Source organism: Scardinius erythrophthalmus (genome assembly GCF_964197995.2).
Source record: "Scardinius erythrophthalmus genome assembly, chromosome: 12".
NCBI lineage: Eukaryota > Metazoa > Chordata > Actinopteri > Cypriniformes > Leuciscidae > Scardinius > Scardinius erythrophthalmus.
Window position 1 is genome coordinate 6,984,907 of NC_138232.1, and position 20,363 is coordinate 7,005,269.

The 20,363-nt window shown below is 36.3% G+C and overlaps 2 protein-coding genes across 2 annotated transcripts; one reads left to right on the top strand and one right to left on the bottom strand.

Annotated features, from left to right (window-relative positions):
• Window positions 1-652: 652 nt before the first annotated feature.
• On the bottom strand, window positions 653-2,455 carry LOC308699122 (piggyBac transposable element-derived protein 3-like; the record flags this gene model as incomplete). Its single annotated transcript, XM_081379711.1, has 1 exon — window positions 653-2,455. One exon carries the CDS (start codon window positions 2,453-2,455, stop codon window positions 653-655), a length of 1,803 nt encoding a protein of 600 aa, XP_081235837.1.
• Window positions 2,456-4,196: 1,741 nt separating this feature from the next.
• Window positions 4,197-19,968, top strand: capza1a (capping actin protein of muscle Z-line subunit alpha 1a). Its single transcript, XM_081380264.1, has 9 exons — window positions 4,197-4,293; window positions 8,414-8,477; window positions 9,052-9,103; window positions 9,379-9,442; window positions 11,343-11,549; window positions 11,655-11,734; window positions 13,004-13,154; window positions 18,365-18,427; window positions 18,576-19,968. The coding sequence occupies exons 1-9, from the start codon at window positions 4,255-4,257 to the stop codon at window positions 18,714-18,716; spliced, it is 861 nt and encodes a 286-aa protein (XP_081236390.1). The 5' UTR covers window positions 4,197-4,254; the 3' UTR covers window positions 18,717-19,968.
• The last annotated feature ends 395 nt before the right edge of the window (window positions 19,969-20,363 follow it).

A 20,363-nucleotide genomic window follows, 5' to 3' on the forward strand; every position in this document is an offset into this window, starting at 1 on the left:
ACTCCCTAAAACAGTGGCGTTACATAACATCCATAACGGAGCGACCCTTTTCATGGATAGTTAATCACCTGGATGGGGCTATTTAATTCAAAACTCAATCAAAATTGGTAGATCTTGATTTTAGAAACTAGGCGTCTTCATTTCCGTCAAATCGGGGAAACTTATATATTCCAGTATTATGCATAACCAAATATGGCTTGATACAATTTGTATTGAGCAGAGCAATATATAATGGAAATTTAGACATTATAATCCCATTAACCCTGCAAGACCCAAACATAGAAAAACCTAAAAAAAAATTTTTTTTACCTTTCAGATGTTGTTGTAGGAGGCCTTTGATGCAGAAATTAAAAAGTTTTACAAAAAAAAATGTTTATGTATGTTTTTAGAGAAACGTTGTAATATTGCAACATTGGGCTTAGTTGGGAGCATGATTGTCTGAACAACAATTCAGAACAACTAAAGGTTCATTTGCAGGTTTGATTGCTTACTTGGCCCCATAAATAATGTATACATATATAACATGAATAATAATCACACATTAGTCATATTTTTTATGAAGTCATTTATTAAAAATAAAATATTAAACAGATAAATCTCTAGCTTTTTCTAGCAACTTCTTCATTCCCTTTTTTCTTTTCATGACTGACTTTCATTGGTTGTGAAAGTCCCAAAAACAGTTCTTGTCCTCTGAAAAGCAAAGGCGAACATCACACTTGCTGCATTGTGTGTTGGTGTATCCTTTATTGCAGTGTCTGCAGCGTCCTCTCCCTGTCTTCTTTGGGAAATGTGCAACTAGGTCCTTGCGTACATCCAATGGAAGGAGTGCACATCTCTTGGACGGTCTCTTCGGAGTATTCAGAGGGCTACTTGATGTCACTGTCTGTGTTTCTGGGCTCCCTTTGCCTGGAGATGGTCGTCCTCTCTTTGGAGTTTGATGTGTTGTGTTGACCAGGATGAGAGAGGATGCTAGCTGTGCCTGAAACTGTCTCCTGTTCATTGTCTCTTTGTTAGACATCTTGAGAGCTTTGCAGTCCCGCTTGTAGAGGAGCCAGGCATTGACCACAGCGAGGATGATGGTGTGCCAAAAGATGTACATGTACCAGCGACGGGATTTGATGGGGAACTTATATTTGGCTGTAAATGAGTCCAACAAATCCACACCTCCCATGTACTTGTTGTAGGCACCAACAATGTAAGGCCTCTCAACTTCAATGTAGGCTCTGTTGACTTTGTCCCAGCGTTGAATCTTCTGCACAGGTTCAGGTCCAGCAAACGATGACACAAGTGTGACAGCTCTGTTGTCATACCATTTGACAGCACAGATGTTGTGATTCCCCTCCACTCTGACATCATAGCTTCCTCTCCCCTTTTTCTTCAAACTCTTCTCATCTTCAAGGTTACAGTTGGGTAAACGCACCTGCCTGGCTGTTCCCACATAATGAATTCCCCGTTCAAGGAGCTTTACTAATAATGGAACACAGGTGAAGTAGTTGTCTGCATAGATTTTGTAGTTCTGACTTTCTGGAAGTGTGGAAGCAAGTTTCATCACAACATCACCTGACAATCCAAGTTCAGATTTGGCTCGTATTCCGTTGACACTGCCTTGGTAGACATCGAAGTCACACATCATGCCAGAGATTCCAGTTCTCACCCACACTTTGAATCCCCATGGGTTTGGCTCTCCTCGCATATATTGCTTGATGCTGCTGAACCTCCCCTTGAAAGGAATCATCATCTCATCCACAGAGTTGTGCTCTTCTGGTACCACCTGCAGGCATTTCTCTCTGAATGAGTCAAGCCATGGTCTGAGTTTCCATAGTTTGTCTTTCTTTTCCATCTCAGATACTGTCAGGTTGTTTACAAAGTGTAATGATGTCAACAGGGATTGGAATCTGTTGCGTGGCATCACATCAGCAACAGGGGAGTACCGTGTCTCTGTCTCCCAATACATACGGGTTCCAGCCATTTGTACTAGGCCCATCTTCAGGTACATGCCAAACATTTTTTCAATTTCCTTTACAGTGGTGTTTAAAGATGTTCCATGTGTCTGAAAGCTGTACTCATTTGTGTTTTGTGTCAGAGCCTCAATCATGTCTTCGGACACAAACTTCTGGAAGTATTCCCGTGGTGTGTGGAGGGAAATGTCATCTCCTGTGATATCCATACCAGAAAAATCAGTGTTGGGACTGATGAAATCTTTTTTCAGCCAGCGATACCTGTCACGGGGCATGGTGTGTTTGCTTGTTTTTGGCTCAATGTCCACGTAATTATCAGCTGGAATGTCCATGGGTGGTTGGTTTTCTTTGTCCACTTGTTGACAGACATCTTCATCTGAGTCTTCGTCATTCTCATCCGTGTCATTGAGGTCCATCTCAAATTCACTGTCACCATTTTGGATGGATTCAATCACATCCTGCACACTGTATCGCGGCTCACTCCTTGCTGGTGGCATTCTGAAAATAAAACAACAATTAATTAACATGTATAAATATGCTTTTTATATTGTAGTACATAACCTGAAGTAATAGGTTTGTGGACCAAGTGCTCAGGGTAGAAATGTTTTCCAGGCAGACAATACTGTCTGTTTATTGTAAGTTTCTTTCTAACCTGTTGCTGTCTGCTAAATGCCCTAAATGTAAATGGCATAGCCTATGCTGTCTACTTATCATGCTAAATGGAACATTCATCCCAATCACCAGCCATTTAGTCAAACTGTCTGCTAAATGCCCTAAATGTAAATGGCATAGCCTATGCTGTCTACTTATCATGCTAAATGGAACATTCATCCCAATCACCAGCCATTTAGTCAAACTGTCTGCTAAATGCCCTAAATGTAAATGGCATAGCCTATGCTGTCTACTTATCATGCTAAATGGAACATGCATCCCAATCACCAGCCATTTAGTCAAACAATACTGCCTTGACATAACAATACTGCTTGTTATGCTCTCTAATTATCATACTAAAAGGAAAACATGCATACCCCCACTTACATCCACACCCCACATTCATGAACATTTTCACCTTTCCCAGAACTAAATTGTCTGTTGATATCCTCTGGAATTTGAGGTCAGTCTGATCAAATGAACTACATTTTCAGAGATACAACTTTTAAATCAGTCAAATGTGACCAGAACACAACAAAAAAGTAGAATGTACAGGTATACTGTCCATGTATAAGAAAATACTCTTTTAGGCAGTGGTGTAGTGGAGGGAATACAACCTGTTTGAGCCAACTGCAACAAGCCTGCTATTTTGACTACCACACTCACCCAGTGTTGTATAATTGCAACAAGTATATAATAAGCTCTAAATTAAATTTGATGAATTTATTACACAATAACTACATATGTACATGCTCTAGACATTACAATAACAACCAAAAAAAATATAAAAGACATTTTACTTACTTGAATCTGATGAATCCAGTCTATTGAAACAAAGAGATGTTGTTCAAAGGAAGCCTTGAGGTGTTGTGTGAGTTCATGGCCATAAGGCGGGACTTATAAACAAATGTATGATCCAATAGCATTGTGAGACTGAACAATAGGACCCAATGACTATGTAAATGTGGTAAAAAAAAAAAAAAATATATAACAGATTGTTTTTAAGGATGGTTAAATGTAACGTTGTAATTTTACAACAAGGGGTGTTACAGGGTTAATACCATTATATTAATACCAGTACCTCAGTACAAATTAAATTCATTCATTCATTCATTCATTCATTCATTAAACAGTTGGTATATCATAATTATAGAAACAAGACGTGTTTATTTTTAAATATAATATACTTAAATACTTTTATATATATATATATATATATATATATATATATATATATATATATATATATATATATATATTTGTTACTGAGAACAACAAACATACTTAAAGGAAATTTAAGAGCACAAACAATAAAACAGGCTACAAAAAAATAAACAAAAGTAATCTTCTACAGGTTATATGCTTGGATAATACTGTAAATGGCTATTTCGCTTAAAACATGAATGACAACTTTTTTTAGTCTTTACTGAATCAAAACATTATAAAAAATAAAATAAAATAAGACATTTCTGCTAAAACGTTTACGCTAATATATTTGTCATTCAAACTTACGTGACAGACGTCGCAGAGTGCAACAAACAAACTTTACGTTGAGTAGGTAAATATGCATTTTTTAACTATTTTGTCATGTTTACGATTGGTTTCCCGTGGTGCACTTTGACAGGGCAGGTCCAATTGAGCCAAGATGGCGGACTTTGAGGAACAGCTTTCCGACGAGGAGAAGGTATATGATTATCTATTCAGGCTCCCTGATTTATCTTCCCTTGTCTGTTATTAATATATGTACACCTTTTATACTCTCATGAACATGTCATATATATTATTATGCGTAATGGATGTTTTAAAGTCTGTAAAATCCGCGATGAAGAGTGTGCTAAGGAAGCTAGCAGGCTAACTGAAACTCGATCTAATCGAAGATCGCACTCTCAGAGACGCTAGACTGTGTTAGAAGGTGACTGAGATTTGCGATTAATATGATTTTTTACTTGTATAAAGTGTATTTTATTAGATAATAGTAGCGGTTCCGGACTCCCCCAGTCAGTTTACGGACTATTCGTAGAGGCTGATTGCTGAGGTATCTAAATAAGGGGGGAAATAACTTCATCAGTATTAACAATTTATGTGTTGTATATAACATCGTGTATATTTACAGTAATGCACTTTTTATTCTCTGTCATATAACTTAACATGTTATGACAGTCGAGTGTCGTATAACAAACTTATTTTAGATCACTGTTGCTATATATATGTATGTGTATTTGTTTCTAATCTTATCGCATATATAAATGGCTTCATTTCATTTGCCGTTTTGGATTTATGTGCTGACTGAGGCCAAGGGGAAGTTCTTTCCTTGCACTGAAACAGGGGCGCAACCTCAGCTCTGGTCTTGTTTGTATTCTCAGCTGAGTGTCGGTGACCCAGCCCTCTTTCTGCATGCTCTTACATGCGCGCGGCTCTTCCGGTCTCACGCGCTCTCCCTCTGCCACAAGCCGACGCGAGTTACGGGCTGTTCCCTATGCGCGAACTCGCCCCTCCACCTCTGCAAATGATAAGCAGTCGTGTTGAGGCCAGTTGAAGGAGGAAAGAAGCATTTCAGAAATGCTTAGATGTGGAAAGCTTGTTGCAGCTGCAAACTGCTGAAGATTGAGTAGCGTAGATGTGATATTTAGATAGCCCTGATATGTTGTCTAACATCCGTGAGAGATAAAGATTGCCTAACTTATCCTGTACTTGAGGGCACAGTTTTTTATGTAAAGAAAAAAGATGAAAATAATTATAAAAAAAAATATATATATATATTATTAGTCATACGTATAGGATAATAATGTTGAACACACTATTTTACTTTGCTTTGAAATCTTAAAGGGATAGCTCACCCCAAAATAAAAATCCTGTCATTAATTACTCACCCTCATGTTGTTCCAAACACTTTCGTTCATCTTCAGGACACAAATGAAGATCTTTTTGATGAAATCTGAGAGCTTTCTGGCCCTTGATTGACCGCTACGCAACTACCACTTTGAGGCTTCAAAAGGTTCATAAAGAGATTGTAAAACGCAGTTTAGTCCAAATTTTCTGAAGAGACTCGATCGCTTTATATGATGAACAGATTGAATTTAGGCTTTTATTCACATATGAACTTTCATCAACTCACACATCAGTTGTGGTTAACAGAAGCTCAAGCGTGTTCGCTTCACATGCGAGAACCAATGAGGTTCATTCCTGTGCATCAAGCAGGTTCGGTTGAGCTTCTGTTTATGTTTGCTGATCAATGGTTATATGTGAATATTTAATAGCCTAAATTAAATCTGTTTATTATAGAAAGCGATCAAGTCTTTTCAGATAATTGACTAAACTGCTTAATATGGATTATTTTTACAATCTCTTTATGAACTTTTTGAAGCATCAAAGTGGTAGTTGTGTAGCCGTCAATGAAGGGTCAGAAAGCTCTCAGATTTCATTAAAAGGATCTTCATTTGTGTTCAGAAGATGAACGAAAGTCTTACAGGTTTGGAATGACATGAAGGCAAGTAATTAATGGCAGATTTTAATTTTTTTGGGTGAACTAACCCTTTAAAAACCCTTTCACACCCTGAAGAAGGCTGTTTGTGCTGCTACGCGTGGGTTGCTTTTTTCCCTCATGTCTTTTACATTTTCTACTCCACTTTTTTTGGAAATAGGCTAATTTTACAACTCCCCCAGAGTTAAACAGTTGAGTTTTACCATTTTCAAATCCATTCAGCCGAACTCTGGGTCTGGCGGTTCCACTTTTAGCATAGCTTAGCATACATCATTGAATCGGACAGGACCATTAGCATCTCTCTCAAAAAAATGACCAAAGAGTTTCGATATTTTTCCTATTTAACACTTGACTCTTTTGTAGTTACATCTTGTATTAAGACAGACGGAAAATGAAAAGTTGCGATTTTCTAGGCTGATATGGCTAGGAACTATACTCTCATTCTGCGCGCGCTGGGTATCGCCTCACTGATCAAGTGCAAAAGAAACTACGAGCATGCAACGCCGTTACGTTGTAAATTACACGAAATAAAAGTAATGCAAGCATAATTTTCATTCTATTTACCAGTTTCCATGTTTCATTAACCGTTATTGTTAATATTGTGTATTCACCATGGTAACTGTCGTTTCCATATTATCCCCAAAATGCCACTATTTTTCTTTGTGTTATTTTTTATATTTTTAAATGACTGTAGTGGCTCATACCAACATTGCATTAACTAAAACTAGTTTGGGACTGCTATTTAATAGCTTTAGCATAGGCCTAATGTTTATTTATTAGTAGCCTACTAGTCTTTACTATTAGTCATATTCTTACAATTCATGTTAAGTAAAGGGGAAAAGTATATATAAATATGTGTGTATATATAGGCAAATTATAACATGTTTACACAAAATTTGTTTATATATATTCAATGTAAACTTTGATAATCATAATTAATAAATCGCAAATAACAATTCGAAGGGAATAATCGGCAATTATGATTTTTGTCATAATCGTGCAGCCCTAAGGTGAAGAAACCTGTTTATTATTTATTCATTTGATTTTATAACTGTTCACTGAAATAGCTGGTTTCAATAAAACTACTTTTAACATGTCATATTTGGCTTCGACTTTGACTGAACATTTGCTCTCACTTTGCGGAAAAAATATCGGGATATATATCGTATATCGATATTCAGCCTAAATATATCGGGATATGACTTTTGGTCCATATCACCCAGCCCTACTGTACCATGAGTCCAGCAGGCGTAATGATATGACGCAGCGCCAGCGCCTGGAGTTTGGCTGAATGGATTCAAAAACGGTAAAACTCAACTGTTTAACTCTGGGGGAGTTGTAAAATGAGCCCATTTCCAAAAAAGTGGAGTATCCCTTTAATTTTACCTCACCGCCTATCAGTAATAAAGGTTAACTTTTTTGAACATTTGATTGGACAATGAAACCAAAAACACCAAATTCTTTTTGTCTGAAAATGTGCATGTGTGCTTTATTTCTACATACAGATCAAATTTAGGCTTTAGAAATGCTATGCAAGAGAACAACCCAGAGTCCAATCAGAACAACCATCAGAAAAACGTCAAGATCAGGCATGATTTTGTTGCACATATTTTAGCCTTGATGCAAAGAATGTTTTGGAGAAACAAAACTTTTTTTTAGGTATCCTAGATAACTTCACTTTCAATAGAATTGCAAGTTGTTATACGATGTGTAAGTTGACATATTTTCTTCATTAGATGGTTTGATCATTCTTACAATTTGGATTTGAACCATTGCATTCCCAAATAACGTAACCAAATGTTTTTTTTCTCAGTTAATTGTGGACAAAATATACTCAACAGGTGTTTTTTTTTTTTTGTTTTTTTGCTGTATTTGTTTGTTAGTCTGTTATGTTTGTCAGTGAAGTGGTTTCCACTGGAATGAGTCCAGAATGGGAGTCAGAGCAGGACTCGGTGTCACTGCCTGGCCCATAATGCTTACATGTGCACTGCTAAGAAAAGCCTCAACCCTGCCGCCTTCTAAGGAGTGACCCGATGTGGGCACAGTGTGTTGCTAAGGCACCATTTGACCTGTTTTCAAAGGAAGTGCATAGATACTGGCTTCATTCAGCTGATAAGTGTTTGTGGCTCTTAGAGTCTATGGAAATGTGTGTATATGCATAACACCCCAACGATTCTCAAAAGTGACCGTTTTTCTTGGGGTTGTTTTAAGGTTTTAGACGTTTTCTGGAAGCTTAGGGTTTGAATAAACACTTGACATGAATTTTGCATGTGTATGCAGCGCTCGCACTTTCTTCATAAGTTTTACTTTTCTTTTTCCACAGGTCCGCATTGCTGCAAATTTTGTCATCCATGCTCCCCCTGGAGAGTTCAACGAAGTCTTCAATGGTAAAACGTTCATGAAAAATGTATACAGATATCATAAAGACAGAAAAGCACACCTGGCATATTGTGCACTTCATTTTAAGATCTTAAGATTTTTGAATGTTTTTGAAAAAAAAAAAGTCTCTTTTGCTCAGCAAGGTTATTATAACAATTTAAAATAATAGTTTTCTATTGTAGTATATTTTCAAATGTATTTTATTCCTGTGATGCAAACCTGAAACTATCACGAAATCATTCTAATATGCAGATTTTCTGCTCAAGAATTGATTTATTTTTATCATTATCAATGTTGAAAACAGTTGTTGTCTTTGATGAATAGAAAGTTCAAAATGGCAATGTATTCAAAATATTTTTTGTTATATTATAAATGTACATTATACTGTTACTATGAACAATTCAATGCATCCTTGCTGAATAAATAGTATTAATTTCTTTCCAAAAAAATAAAAAAGTTTTTGAATAGTAGTACATGTTATGAGGAATCACATTATAATGACTATATATTTAAGTCGCAACTTGACTCGCTGACATCATAATGTTCACATGATATCACATGATGCCTTTTCTTTGGTTTCAGATGTGCGGCTACTGCTCAATAATGACAATCTGCTCAGGGAAGGGGCGGCTCAGTGAGTAGCCTGTCTTTATTGTACTATTATGGTACTATAAAATGGAGTCTAGATTCTGTCCAACAGAGGCCATTTGTGCACAACCAGTTTTCAGTGTCTCTTTCAGTTCAGAATCCCCTTCACACTATGAATATATCTATGGAGAAGTGATATATTTAGCTCAGTGGCTTTATCAAATGTCCTTGATAACATTTTGTGAATCATTAATCAGAGATTATCTGTTAATGTTGCAAATTTTAAATATGATACTAAACATTGTTTTCTGTTTGTGACAGTGCCTTTGCCCAGTACAACATGGATCAGTTCACACCTGCTAAACTTGATGGAAGTGAAGATCAGGTGATTAATGTTCACCTAACGTTCACCAGGAAGTGAAATGGACCCTCTATTTACTTTCTTTAAAGGAACACTCCGACTTTTTGGGACTTTAGCTTATTCACAGTATCCCCCAGAGTTAGATAAGTCCATACATACCTTTTTCATTTCTGTGCGTTCTGTAAGTGTTATTTGACGCACCCACCGCTAGCCTAGCTTAGCACAAAGACTGGATGTAAATGGATAAGGTAGCATACTAATCCCAATAAGTGACAAAATAATGCAAACATTTTCCTATTTACCTGTTGTGATCTGTATAGTCACAGCGTGTACAAATAACAAGGCTATATGAGACAGAGACCATTTTTAATTGTATAAATACTGGGAACTAACCGCCCAAGTAGCTGTGCTCCTACGCCTAGTGAGAATATAGTTCCCAGTATTTATACAATTAAAAATGGTCTCTGTCTCATATAGCCTTGTTATTTGTACATGCTGTGACTAATTTGGAAACTGCTTGTCAAAAATGTGCATGAAATTACTCCACCTAGACGGTCACCTTAATTTTAACCTTAATTTTATTTAGCCAAATATTTTTTTGCCATTGTTTTAGCAAACTCATATTTAAGACTAATAAAATATGGATTGTAACTAACTATCCATTATATCAATGAATAAAACTAGGTCCTGCCATACGTTTTGAGAATTTTTCTCAGAGAATATCATGTTTCACTAAAATACATCACGTTACTGGAATAAAATGGATTGTTAAAGGGATACTCCACTTTTTTTGGAAATATTCTCATTTTACAACTCCCCCAGAGTTAAACAGTTGAGTTTTACCGGTTTCGAATCCATTCAGCTGATCTCCGGGTCTGGCAGTACCACTTTTAGCATAGCTTAAAAGACTGACGGAAAATGTAAAGTTGCGATTTTCTAGGCTGATATGGCTAGGAACTATAACTATAGAATGAGAGTATAGTTCCTAGCCATATCAGCCTAGAAAATCGCAACTTTTCATTTTCCGTCGGTCTTGATACACGATGTAACTACAGAAGAGTCAAGTTTTAAATAGGAAAAATATCGAAACTCTTTGGTCATTTTTTTGAGAGAAATGCTAATGGTCTTGTCCACTTCAATGATGTATGCTAAGCTATGCTAAAAGTGGTACCGCCAGAACCGGAGATCGGCTGAATGGATTCGAAAACGGTAAAACTCAACTGTTTAACTCTGGGGGAGTTGTAAAATGAGCCTATTTCCAAAAAAAGTGGAGTATCCCTTTAATGCCATTTTCTGTTGAAAACAACTAATAGTATTTTAATTTTAATTAAAAAATTCAACTGTGATTCGCACTCAAAATTCAGCAGGTTTTTTTATTTATTTTTTATTTTACACAAGCGGTAAAGTACGCAAACGTTTCGGCTCTCAGGCTGCCTTCAGAGTGTTTAGTGTTTAGTTTGATTGGTTATTGTAATCTGCTGCTAGTTCACCCAAAAAGGAAAATTCATTCATTAATTCCTCACCTTCATGTAGTTCTAAACCCGTAAGACTTTCGTTCATCTTCAGAACACAAATGAAGATCTTTTTAATAAAATCTGAAATCTCCGACATGCGTTCACGCTACAACATCTGCTCTTGTGTCAAAACACAACACGCATGCGTCGTAGTGCTCTCGTGAACACGCGTTGGAGATTAATATTTTGTAGATAAAGTGGTAAAAAAAAGATTTAATTAAAAAGATCTTCATTTGTGTTCCGAAGATGAATGAAAGTCTTATGGGTTTGGAATGACATGAGGGTGAGTAATTAATGACAGAATTTTCATTTTAGGGTGAACTATCCCTTTAAATCTACAGCAGGAAAAAAGTGTGTATTTTAAACGGAATATTGTATTAAATTGTACTTAAACTGCTTCCAAACTGCAGGTTTTGATCACAGAGCATGGAGACCTTGGCCACGGCCGATTCTTTGACCCTCGTAAGAAACAGTCGTTCAAGTTTGACCAACTGAGGAAAGAGGCGAGTGACCTACAGTCTTATGAGGGTGAGGCAGCCCTCAGGCCGTGGAGAGATGCTTGTGACGAAGCTCTGAGGGCGTATGTCAAAGACCATTACCCCACTGGAGTCTGCACTGTGAGTTCACTAGATCTCATTTGGGTTTATGTTAAAGGAAAAGCTTGTTTAATAAAGCAGTTTGTAAGACACGTTTGCTGACAGTTCTTGTATTGTTGTCTTTAGGTTTATGCGAAAACCATTGATGGACAGCAAACCATCATTGCCTGTATCGAGGGTCATCAGTTTCAGCCCAAAAATTTCTGGTAATTTCTTTATCGTTTATCCTGTTTTTAATAGTATGACTTGAGCTTTAAAGGTTTAGTTCACCCAAAAAATTACGATTAAGTCATTATTTACTCACCCTGGTGTTGTTCTAATGCTGTATGCACGGACCACAAAAGGAGAATAAAAAAGTATCTCAGAACGATCCCATGAAATCCCATTTTATTTTTTACTTAAATTATCCTGACCTTGGATGTTTGTCGTCTTTGCATGTTCATGAGATTCTATTAGCGCTGCAGCTTACTCCGGCTTGCCCAGAAAAAGCACACACATGTAGTGAGAAATCAAGATTAATAAAAGTGTGACAAAATACAATCCATGTACTTTCTTCTCTGAGGCGAATATATCTGTTGTGTTTGTCGCAACATCAACAAGTTATCGCATTCACATCTGGTTTTGGACGGCAATAAAATCACAAACTAACCCCAGTTAATGTTGAAAATACCTTGCATTCCCTTTAAAACAATTACAGTTTGAATAGGGCTTACGTGTGAATTTCCCAGGATGCACCTGGTCAAGTTGGTTGAGAGAGCCCATTGTACTAAACGGTACTCTTAAGGGCCGGTTCGAACAAAACAAGTTTTTCTATTCCACTGCACTATATTTGCATTGCTTTTCTATGTAAACAAGCTAGACGGACGTGTTTGACTGTTGCACTCGCATCTCTTGTCTTTTGCAGCGTCTCGCGCATGACACAGCTTTCTAAGTGCTCAAGTTAAAAAGTTTAAGAACCCACGTCTCTGCGTTTTAAAGTAAAAAGTAAAAAAAAAAAAAAGACATAATAGTTGTTCACTCTTTGCTTTGAACGAGGCTCAATGCCTGATGCAGATACCGGCTTTGTTCCAATTATGATATATGATCTTTAGATGTGTGGAATGAGCTCTGCCCCACCCAGATCGTGACTTTACTGTTTCTAGATACAATTACAGTATGTGTCTTGAATGGAGAACAGGTGCACTAGACAGCAAAGGTCACCTACACACTGCACTGACAAACTAGCTTTGCTCTTTCACGCGTACAGACAGCGCAACACGTGGCTTAACGGCACAAAATAACGTCTTTCTTTGAGATGTCATATCCATAACAGATTTCTAGGAACTAAATAGTGAATGGTTTTTAGTATAATTATACAGAATTGCATGCAACATTGCTTTCTTTCCACAATCAAACTGCTAGAAATACAGTCAGTCTTGTTCTTCTTGTCTGTATGATTAATTACCGTTAAACTTCCTCCATTTCTCTGCACACAGGAACGGGCGCTGCCGATCGGAATGGAAGTTCTCCATTTCTCAGCCCACTGCTCAGGTGGTGGGAGTGCTGAAGATCCAGGTTCATTATTATGAGGATGGCAACGTGCAGTTGGTCAGCCACAAGGATGTGCAAGAGTCTCTGGTCATCAACGTAAGTTATTTGAAACGGAGTCATTGAACTCAAGACTTCCTGTTAATGAGTCAGTACAACACAAACAACCTGCCTGATAAAGGAACAGCCGGCTGCCCTAAGCATGACATTTCTAATGACAGTAGGTGTGGCGCTGGATTGATAGATGAAGTATTTTTAGTACATCTGCTAATACTGTTTGTTTTCTGAGCTTTGTTGAGTTCTTGGATTTGATAGTTAGCTCTGTTGCTGCCTGACAGTTAGACATTTATAATGTTACAAAAGATTTCTATTTAAAAAAAATGCTGGTTTTTTTAACTTTCTGTTCATCAAAGAATTTGTTTTAAAAAAAAATGAAGCAGCACAACTTTTTTTCAACATTGTTAATAATCAGAAATGTTATCTTGAGCTGCAAATCCACATATTAGAATGATTTCTGACGGATCATGTGACACTGAAGACTGGAGTAATGATGCTGAAAATTCAGCTTTGGCATCACAGGAATAAATGGCTTTTTCAAAATATATTAAATTAGAAAAGTCATTTTAAACTAACATTATGTTGCAATAAATCCGTTTTTACTGTATTTTTGATTAAATAAATGTGTCCTTGTTTAGCAGAAAAGACTTCTTCCAAAACCTTTTAAAAAAATCTTACCAGCTCCGAACTTTTGAACAATAGTATATAGGGGTGTGACGAGATCTCGAGCGTCGAGGTGACAGTCTGTCTCACGATATCAGCATTGAGTTTGTGGCGAAACTTTGCTGTTTGTTTGGGTTTCCAATAACGTGCATTTGGAAACGCATAAAAAGTCTGACACGCTTTGTTTTATTGCGATTGTTCCACTGTTATCGTTTACGTGCGTGAGTTTAGGTTGCCTTTAACGTTTATCTGGGAACGCAGCATGCGTCATTTCACCAAATTTGTAACGCAAATCAACTATAAGCCTATGCCAACACAGGAGAATGCATCAATTTGTTTCTAAATATGCAAATTGTTCATCGCAATTTCTAAATAAGTTTAAACCCTCGCTCTGAGTTTGCATGTTTTGATGTCCACATATTCTTGTTTAAGAGATTACAGTGGCTGTAGCATTTCTATCGTAAAGAATTGGCCAAATATGAAAGATTATGTGGACATTTAAATGAAAAGTTGTTTGGCCAATATTAAACAAGGGTTTGATCATGCTGTCATGTAACAACTACATTCACTAGGCTGTTGGCGCCCTCTGCAGGCATTTGTTATAATACATAATGTACAAAGTTTATATTATGTATATAATAGGGCTGTCAAAAGATTAATCGCGATTAATCGCATCCAAAATAAAAGTTTGTGTTTACATAATATATGAGTGTGTACTGTGTATAATTATTTTGTATATATAAATACACACATGCATGTATATATTTAAGAAATATTTGCATACATATACTGTATATATTTATATATAATTTATATTATATATAAATATTATTTTTTTATATATAAATTACACATTTTTCTTAAATATATACAAGCATGTGTGTGTATTTATATATACAAATTTAGTTATACACAGTACACACACATATATTATTTAAACACAAACTTTTATTTTGGATGTGATTAATCGTGATTAATCTTTTGACAGCCCTAGATTACGTATTTTAACAGTGTTCAATAAAACCACATGATTACTTGATTTTGGATCAATTATTATTGCCTCATTGTTATTATATATGTATTTTAAGTAGGGCTGCACGATATTGGAAAAAAAATTACATTGCGATATTTTTTTCCCAACGATATATATCGCGATATTGCGAGCCATCAATCCAGGCTAAAGTCAATAATTACCATTCTATGTTATTAATAATTTCACTAATAAGCAAGCTTCATTACAAGTAACAAAAAGGCCACTTAATATTTTATTCCAGAAACATATTTCTCTCAGAATTCGGTGAACGTTCTACGCAGGACCTAACGTTCTTCGGGTTCTAGGACCTGAAAAATTATGTTTTCTGTGCTGATTCAGTGACGTGTTCATGTAAACGGCACCTAGACCCAGCAAAAGTAATTATTAATAATATGTAAAATATTACAATGAGACATTTTAATTGTTTATTAAACAAGTGTTTTCTGTAAAGATTAAATTGACAATATAGCCTACTGACTCGCGATCTTCGCAGCAGTGATCGGGAGAAATGCACTTTTCATACAGATTAAATATAGCTATATTTTTTTTTTAATGGTTCTGTTTAAAAGTAGAGATTTCTGTAGATAATAGATATATTTCTTTCTTTTTTTTTTTTTTTTTTTTTTTTAGGTGTGTGAGGCGAGTAGGCTACTTTTACGCTGAGTTTCGGTTCATGGATCATAGCTTAATCTCGGGTTCAGGCGCTGGCTGCTATATTTAATTATTATTAATCATTATTAAATCCAGGAAATTGGATAATGAAATACTGATTAAAATTAAGATACAATTAATACAAAACGAAATTCGTTTTAAAGAAAGGCTTTGTGCTTTCTGTTTGAGGTCTCTGTGAAAGTTTTAAAGCAGTCTTTTAGTGCCGCTTTCATAACGGTCGCGTCCGTAATGTCACGTAACATTGTTTTTTCCTCATAAATGCGAACACGAAAAATAAACGAATGTTTAAAAAAGACAACCATCCACAACTTTATAACACTCCAGCAAAGTAGCCTACCTCTTTTTGGTCAACATCCTCATTTTTGTAGACGAAATAGGCTAGTCCCAAATAGCTGATTTTGACTTTTTTTTGCAGCGGATCCTCTTCGTCGCGCATTTTTGAATGTTGGCTGTGAGCGCGGTGAGCTGCGGCACAGCGAACCAATCACTGTGCAGGCACGCAGAACGCGTATGTCACCCCAGCAAAAAGCCATACAACAAACTCGTGTTTACTGTGTGCTACCGTTCTCTTATGGGTACTACTAACGTTACCCTTCACATCGCATGTTCCGGCGATGTGACTACCGCTCATTCGCACATCGCGATGTCGATGTTAAAACAGAATATCGTTCAGCCCTAATTTTAAGTCATTTTAAATGGTATTGTTCACAAACATGATCCGATTAATCATCTAAATAATCAACCGATTACTCGATTGACAACATAATCATTAGTGACAGCACTAGATTACTTAAAACATTTCAAAGTGCACCTGCATTGTTTTGCATTTTTTTACTTTGATTCATATATTTTGTCTTCGAAGGTTTCCTAAAAATTGTGTTGAGAAATTGGCAAAAACTCACCGCTCCTTAATAACTGTTCATATATGGTGCGTAGACCAAAAAACCCTCAAGGGAAATGATTCAGATAAAGCCAGTGCACTCTATCAATGAGGAAAAATACTAAATTTGCCAGATAAAACCACTGCTTTAATGGCAAACGTTTCAATCATGTGACCTTTCTCAATGCCAAGTGCATCATTTCCCTTAAAGCTCCAGTATGCGACTTTGGTATTTGACCACAAGAGGGCGCAGTTTCAACAATAACAAAGGCGAAGCTTGATGACGCTATGAAGGAGGTGACGATGGGAGATGTCGTTTTTTTTAATGCGTTTTCACCATCTAGCGATATATCTACATGGAATTAATGAATCATGATCACGGATGAGGTAATTTATTCGTTTTTGTATTACCTGTATGTCTGATCGTATTATTTTATTTCATCATAATTAATGAACTGCAAGGAACGTGAAATGTTATGCTATATTATCCCGTTACAACATACAGCTATTTGTCAAATGATTTGTTTGGTTAATGTTGTGCAGTTTTACGTTTTTATGGTTAATGCCGTGTTGTGTAACGTGTTCAAACCAATATCTAAAAGTAAATTTGAACGAACATTTGCAAGTAATGACTAAATATATTTTTTTAACATCATATCCGATTGTATTTAATTGTACTGCCATAAGCTCGGTCACCACACGTGATAAAAAGCCTTACCACAGTACAAAGAGCTATATAACTTTGTTTATAAGTGCTATTATTGACAGTTGCATGTCTTACCTGTCTATCAATACACTCGCGAGACCAGAGTCTCGGTCAAGTCCAAGATTGACGCGCAGCTCTCTCCATCTCGAAAACGCCTGGCCGATATTTATCTGGGTTTTATTCCTCCGTTTGTCACACAGTCTGAATGTATCCGAATATGGACGCTTTCGTTTTGTTGGCACTTCCATACTCGCCAAAGAGTTCGTGATCCATAACAGCTATAACCATACAGTCTATGGCTATAACGCTTTAACCACCACTTCCGCATTTGACCATGCGATATTCCGGTGTGGTGGGTCATATTTTTTATTTTATTCTTTTTTTATTTTTTGTCAGACGTCTTTATTGTTTATTGTGATAAGAAAAAAAAACCTCAATAAAGTTGTTGTAAAAAAAAAAAAAAAAAAAAAATCCGGTAAATCCGGAAAAAAGGGATATTGCGTCACTGAGGCGCGACATTTCTTTTCCGGGACGGCCAGTTATTTAAAATCGGAATTTCTCTGAAATAAAAAATCTTTGGAGACTTTTGAGATATTGTAAGTACACAACTGGAGGAAATATATCACACTGTGCAAGTTATTTTTGGAAATTTTATTACAAAATTCCTACATATTGGAGCTTTAAAAATGTTGTTGAAATATCGTCTCGTTCTCATGAACCCAATATAACCCAGTATCGTCACACTCAAAGTAGTATATATTTAACATCTCCGCAATTGGGATTTTGTTTAAGCCTGTACAATTAGAATAACCATATGTAAAAGAATCTTTGCTCAAGCTAATTGCTATTAATTATAATAACCTTTAATTGTCAATGTTGGATGTACAGTTTGCCAGAATATAATATTCATTTAAACAGCTTGCTACCTCAAACTTTCACTGCAAATCTCAATTTCCGAATGCGTGCAATAGCAAGACGAGAATGATAAATTAGAAAAAGCATCAGTTAAGCACCTGATGTTTTATTCCTTTTGCTTATCGTTAAGTTGTACTAGCGCCACATGCTTCCTTTCTTTGTTGAGAACATAATAAGAGAGGAAATAAATATGAAATTGCCCAGGAAATCCATTTAATTCTGAAGAAAATCACCAAAATGAAATAAAACCATAATTTAAAAATTAAATACCTTTAAAAAAAGAAACTTCCCGTTAGGAATTATGAGTGAGCTAATTTGGTGCTTTTGTTTTTGTGGTTTAGTGATCTTTTTTTTTCTTTTTTTTTTTTCTTACATCTCAACAGAATGAGGTACAGACTGCCAAGGAATTTGTCAGAATCATTGAAAATGCTGAGAATGAATATCAGGTTAGTTTTCCAGTTGATTTTGATTGGTTAGTCATTGTTTTACAGTACTGTCATTGAATGTTACTCTTGATAGAGAATGAAATGAATTGATCACCTGATCAAATCAATAATGTGCGAAGTTTGATTTCCCCTGCCGTTTGCTTTCCAGACGGCCATCAGTGAGAACTACCAGACCATGTCTGACACCACCTTCAAGGCCTTACGTCGGCAGCTTCCCGTCACCCGTACCAAGATCGACTGGAACAAGATCCTCAGCTACAAGATCGGCAAAGAGATGCAAAACGCTTAGACACACGGCATGCCTCCGCTCCTGCTCGCGTTACAAGCCAAGAGACAAGCTACGAGGGGCCCATATCTAAACTTGAACCTATACCTGAATCAAGGGCAGGGCCAAGGCGAGAAGGTCCTTCGAGAAGTGTGCTAAACATGTGTCTGTGTTTTTTTTTTTTTTTCATTTGTTTGTTTTCCAGAAGCCACGGTTTGACCTCAGCTGAAGAGACTGCCTCCTTTTCTGTATTGTAGGAGGGCTGCAAGCTTGTTTTAATGGGTTTAGCAAAAGTTTTTGCTGTTGAACAAATACCTCCCATGACACCAGTGTACAGCGTCACAAATACTTCCCCCCCACCACCAATATCACTCACGTATCGCCACCCCCCTAGATCAGCGCTCCCAAAGCTTGACACACACTGAACGTTTTGCACTTAGCCCATATGATCAATTGAGTCCATTATGTTTCCTTTTTTTTTTAGAAAGTCGACACTCCAAAGTTTTGCTTCATGTTTAGCCATTAGAAATCATGTAACCATACGTAGCCCTGGCTGGTTGTGAAGAATATCTTTACACCAGTTGCGCATCACATAATAATTGGTCTTTTTTTTAAAGCATTGTTGTAAGGTGCCATCGTTTGAATGTGCTGTCAATTGATCACAGAGAGGGTTGTGCCAAAGTGAGCATTGTATTTGTACAGTAAGTCGTTTCAGGTTACTGTTCTGTGTGAAATGGTTCCACCATCGTACTCTGGTGTCTAAGAATGGTATATATACTGTATGCAGTTACGCGAAATATTTGTTACCCCTCACTTCAGCCTCCTACCCTAGCTTTTATTGCTAACTATTTTTTACAAAATGTAAGAACAAATATGATCCCAGAGGAATAAATGATTTGCACCAAACTGACTTCATTATTTTGTGTTATAATATACGGTAACACAATTTTAATGCCATATATATTTATTTTACTTCAAATGGGGTATCAATTTGTTCTGATTGTTTGTATTGTTTAGGAATGCATCATGAATTCTGAAATTTGGCCCTGAATCGGTTCTGTTTGAGTTGTATTGGTATTCGTAATTGTTTTAAAAAGAAAATACTAGGTTTTATTTTCTATATTGTTAACACATTATATAAAACTATAAAATATTATATCAGATTATAATAACTTCTGTAATTGATGCGTATTTTCATTGGTTCTTTTCTACACACCTGCTTAAAATGCTAAAATGTTTGTTTGATTCTTTCTATAAAAAGGAATTTAAATATCAAGTGAAAGACTATGCATTTTTATGCAACAATAAGTGTTTTTATACTACATGTTTCGGCAAATGTAGTAAATCTGGATGTGTTCACACAGATAATTTGTAAACTGTTCCCAATATACATTAGCCTCAGAAATTAAGTTTTGAATGGTGATGTTTTCCCTCAGAATTTAGCGTTTATTCAACCTTTATAAGTCCCCCCCACCCCTAACATATCACACTGTCATTCAAGTATGCCAAATACTGAATTTGAATCTATTAATAAGGCTTACAAATGTGTCAAATGTGGGAATTGATTTGAGAGTAATGTGCACAGTGTGCATACTATATTTTGCTAAAATACTATGCTCTTCAATCTGAACACATCCCATTTCACTATTCGCTTAAAAGAAAAGTAGTATG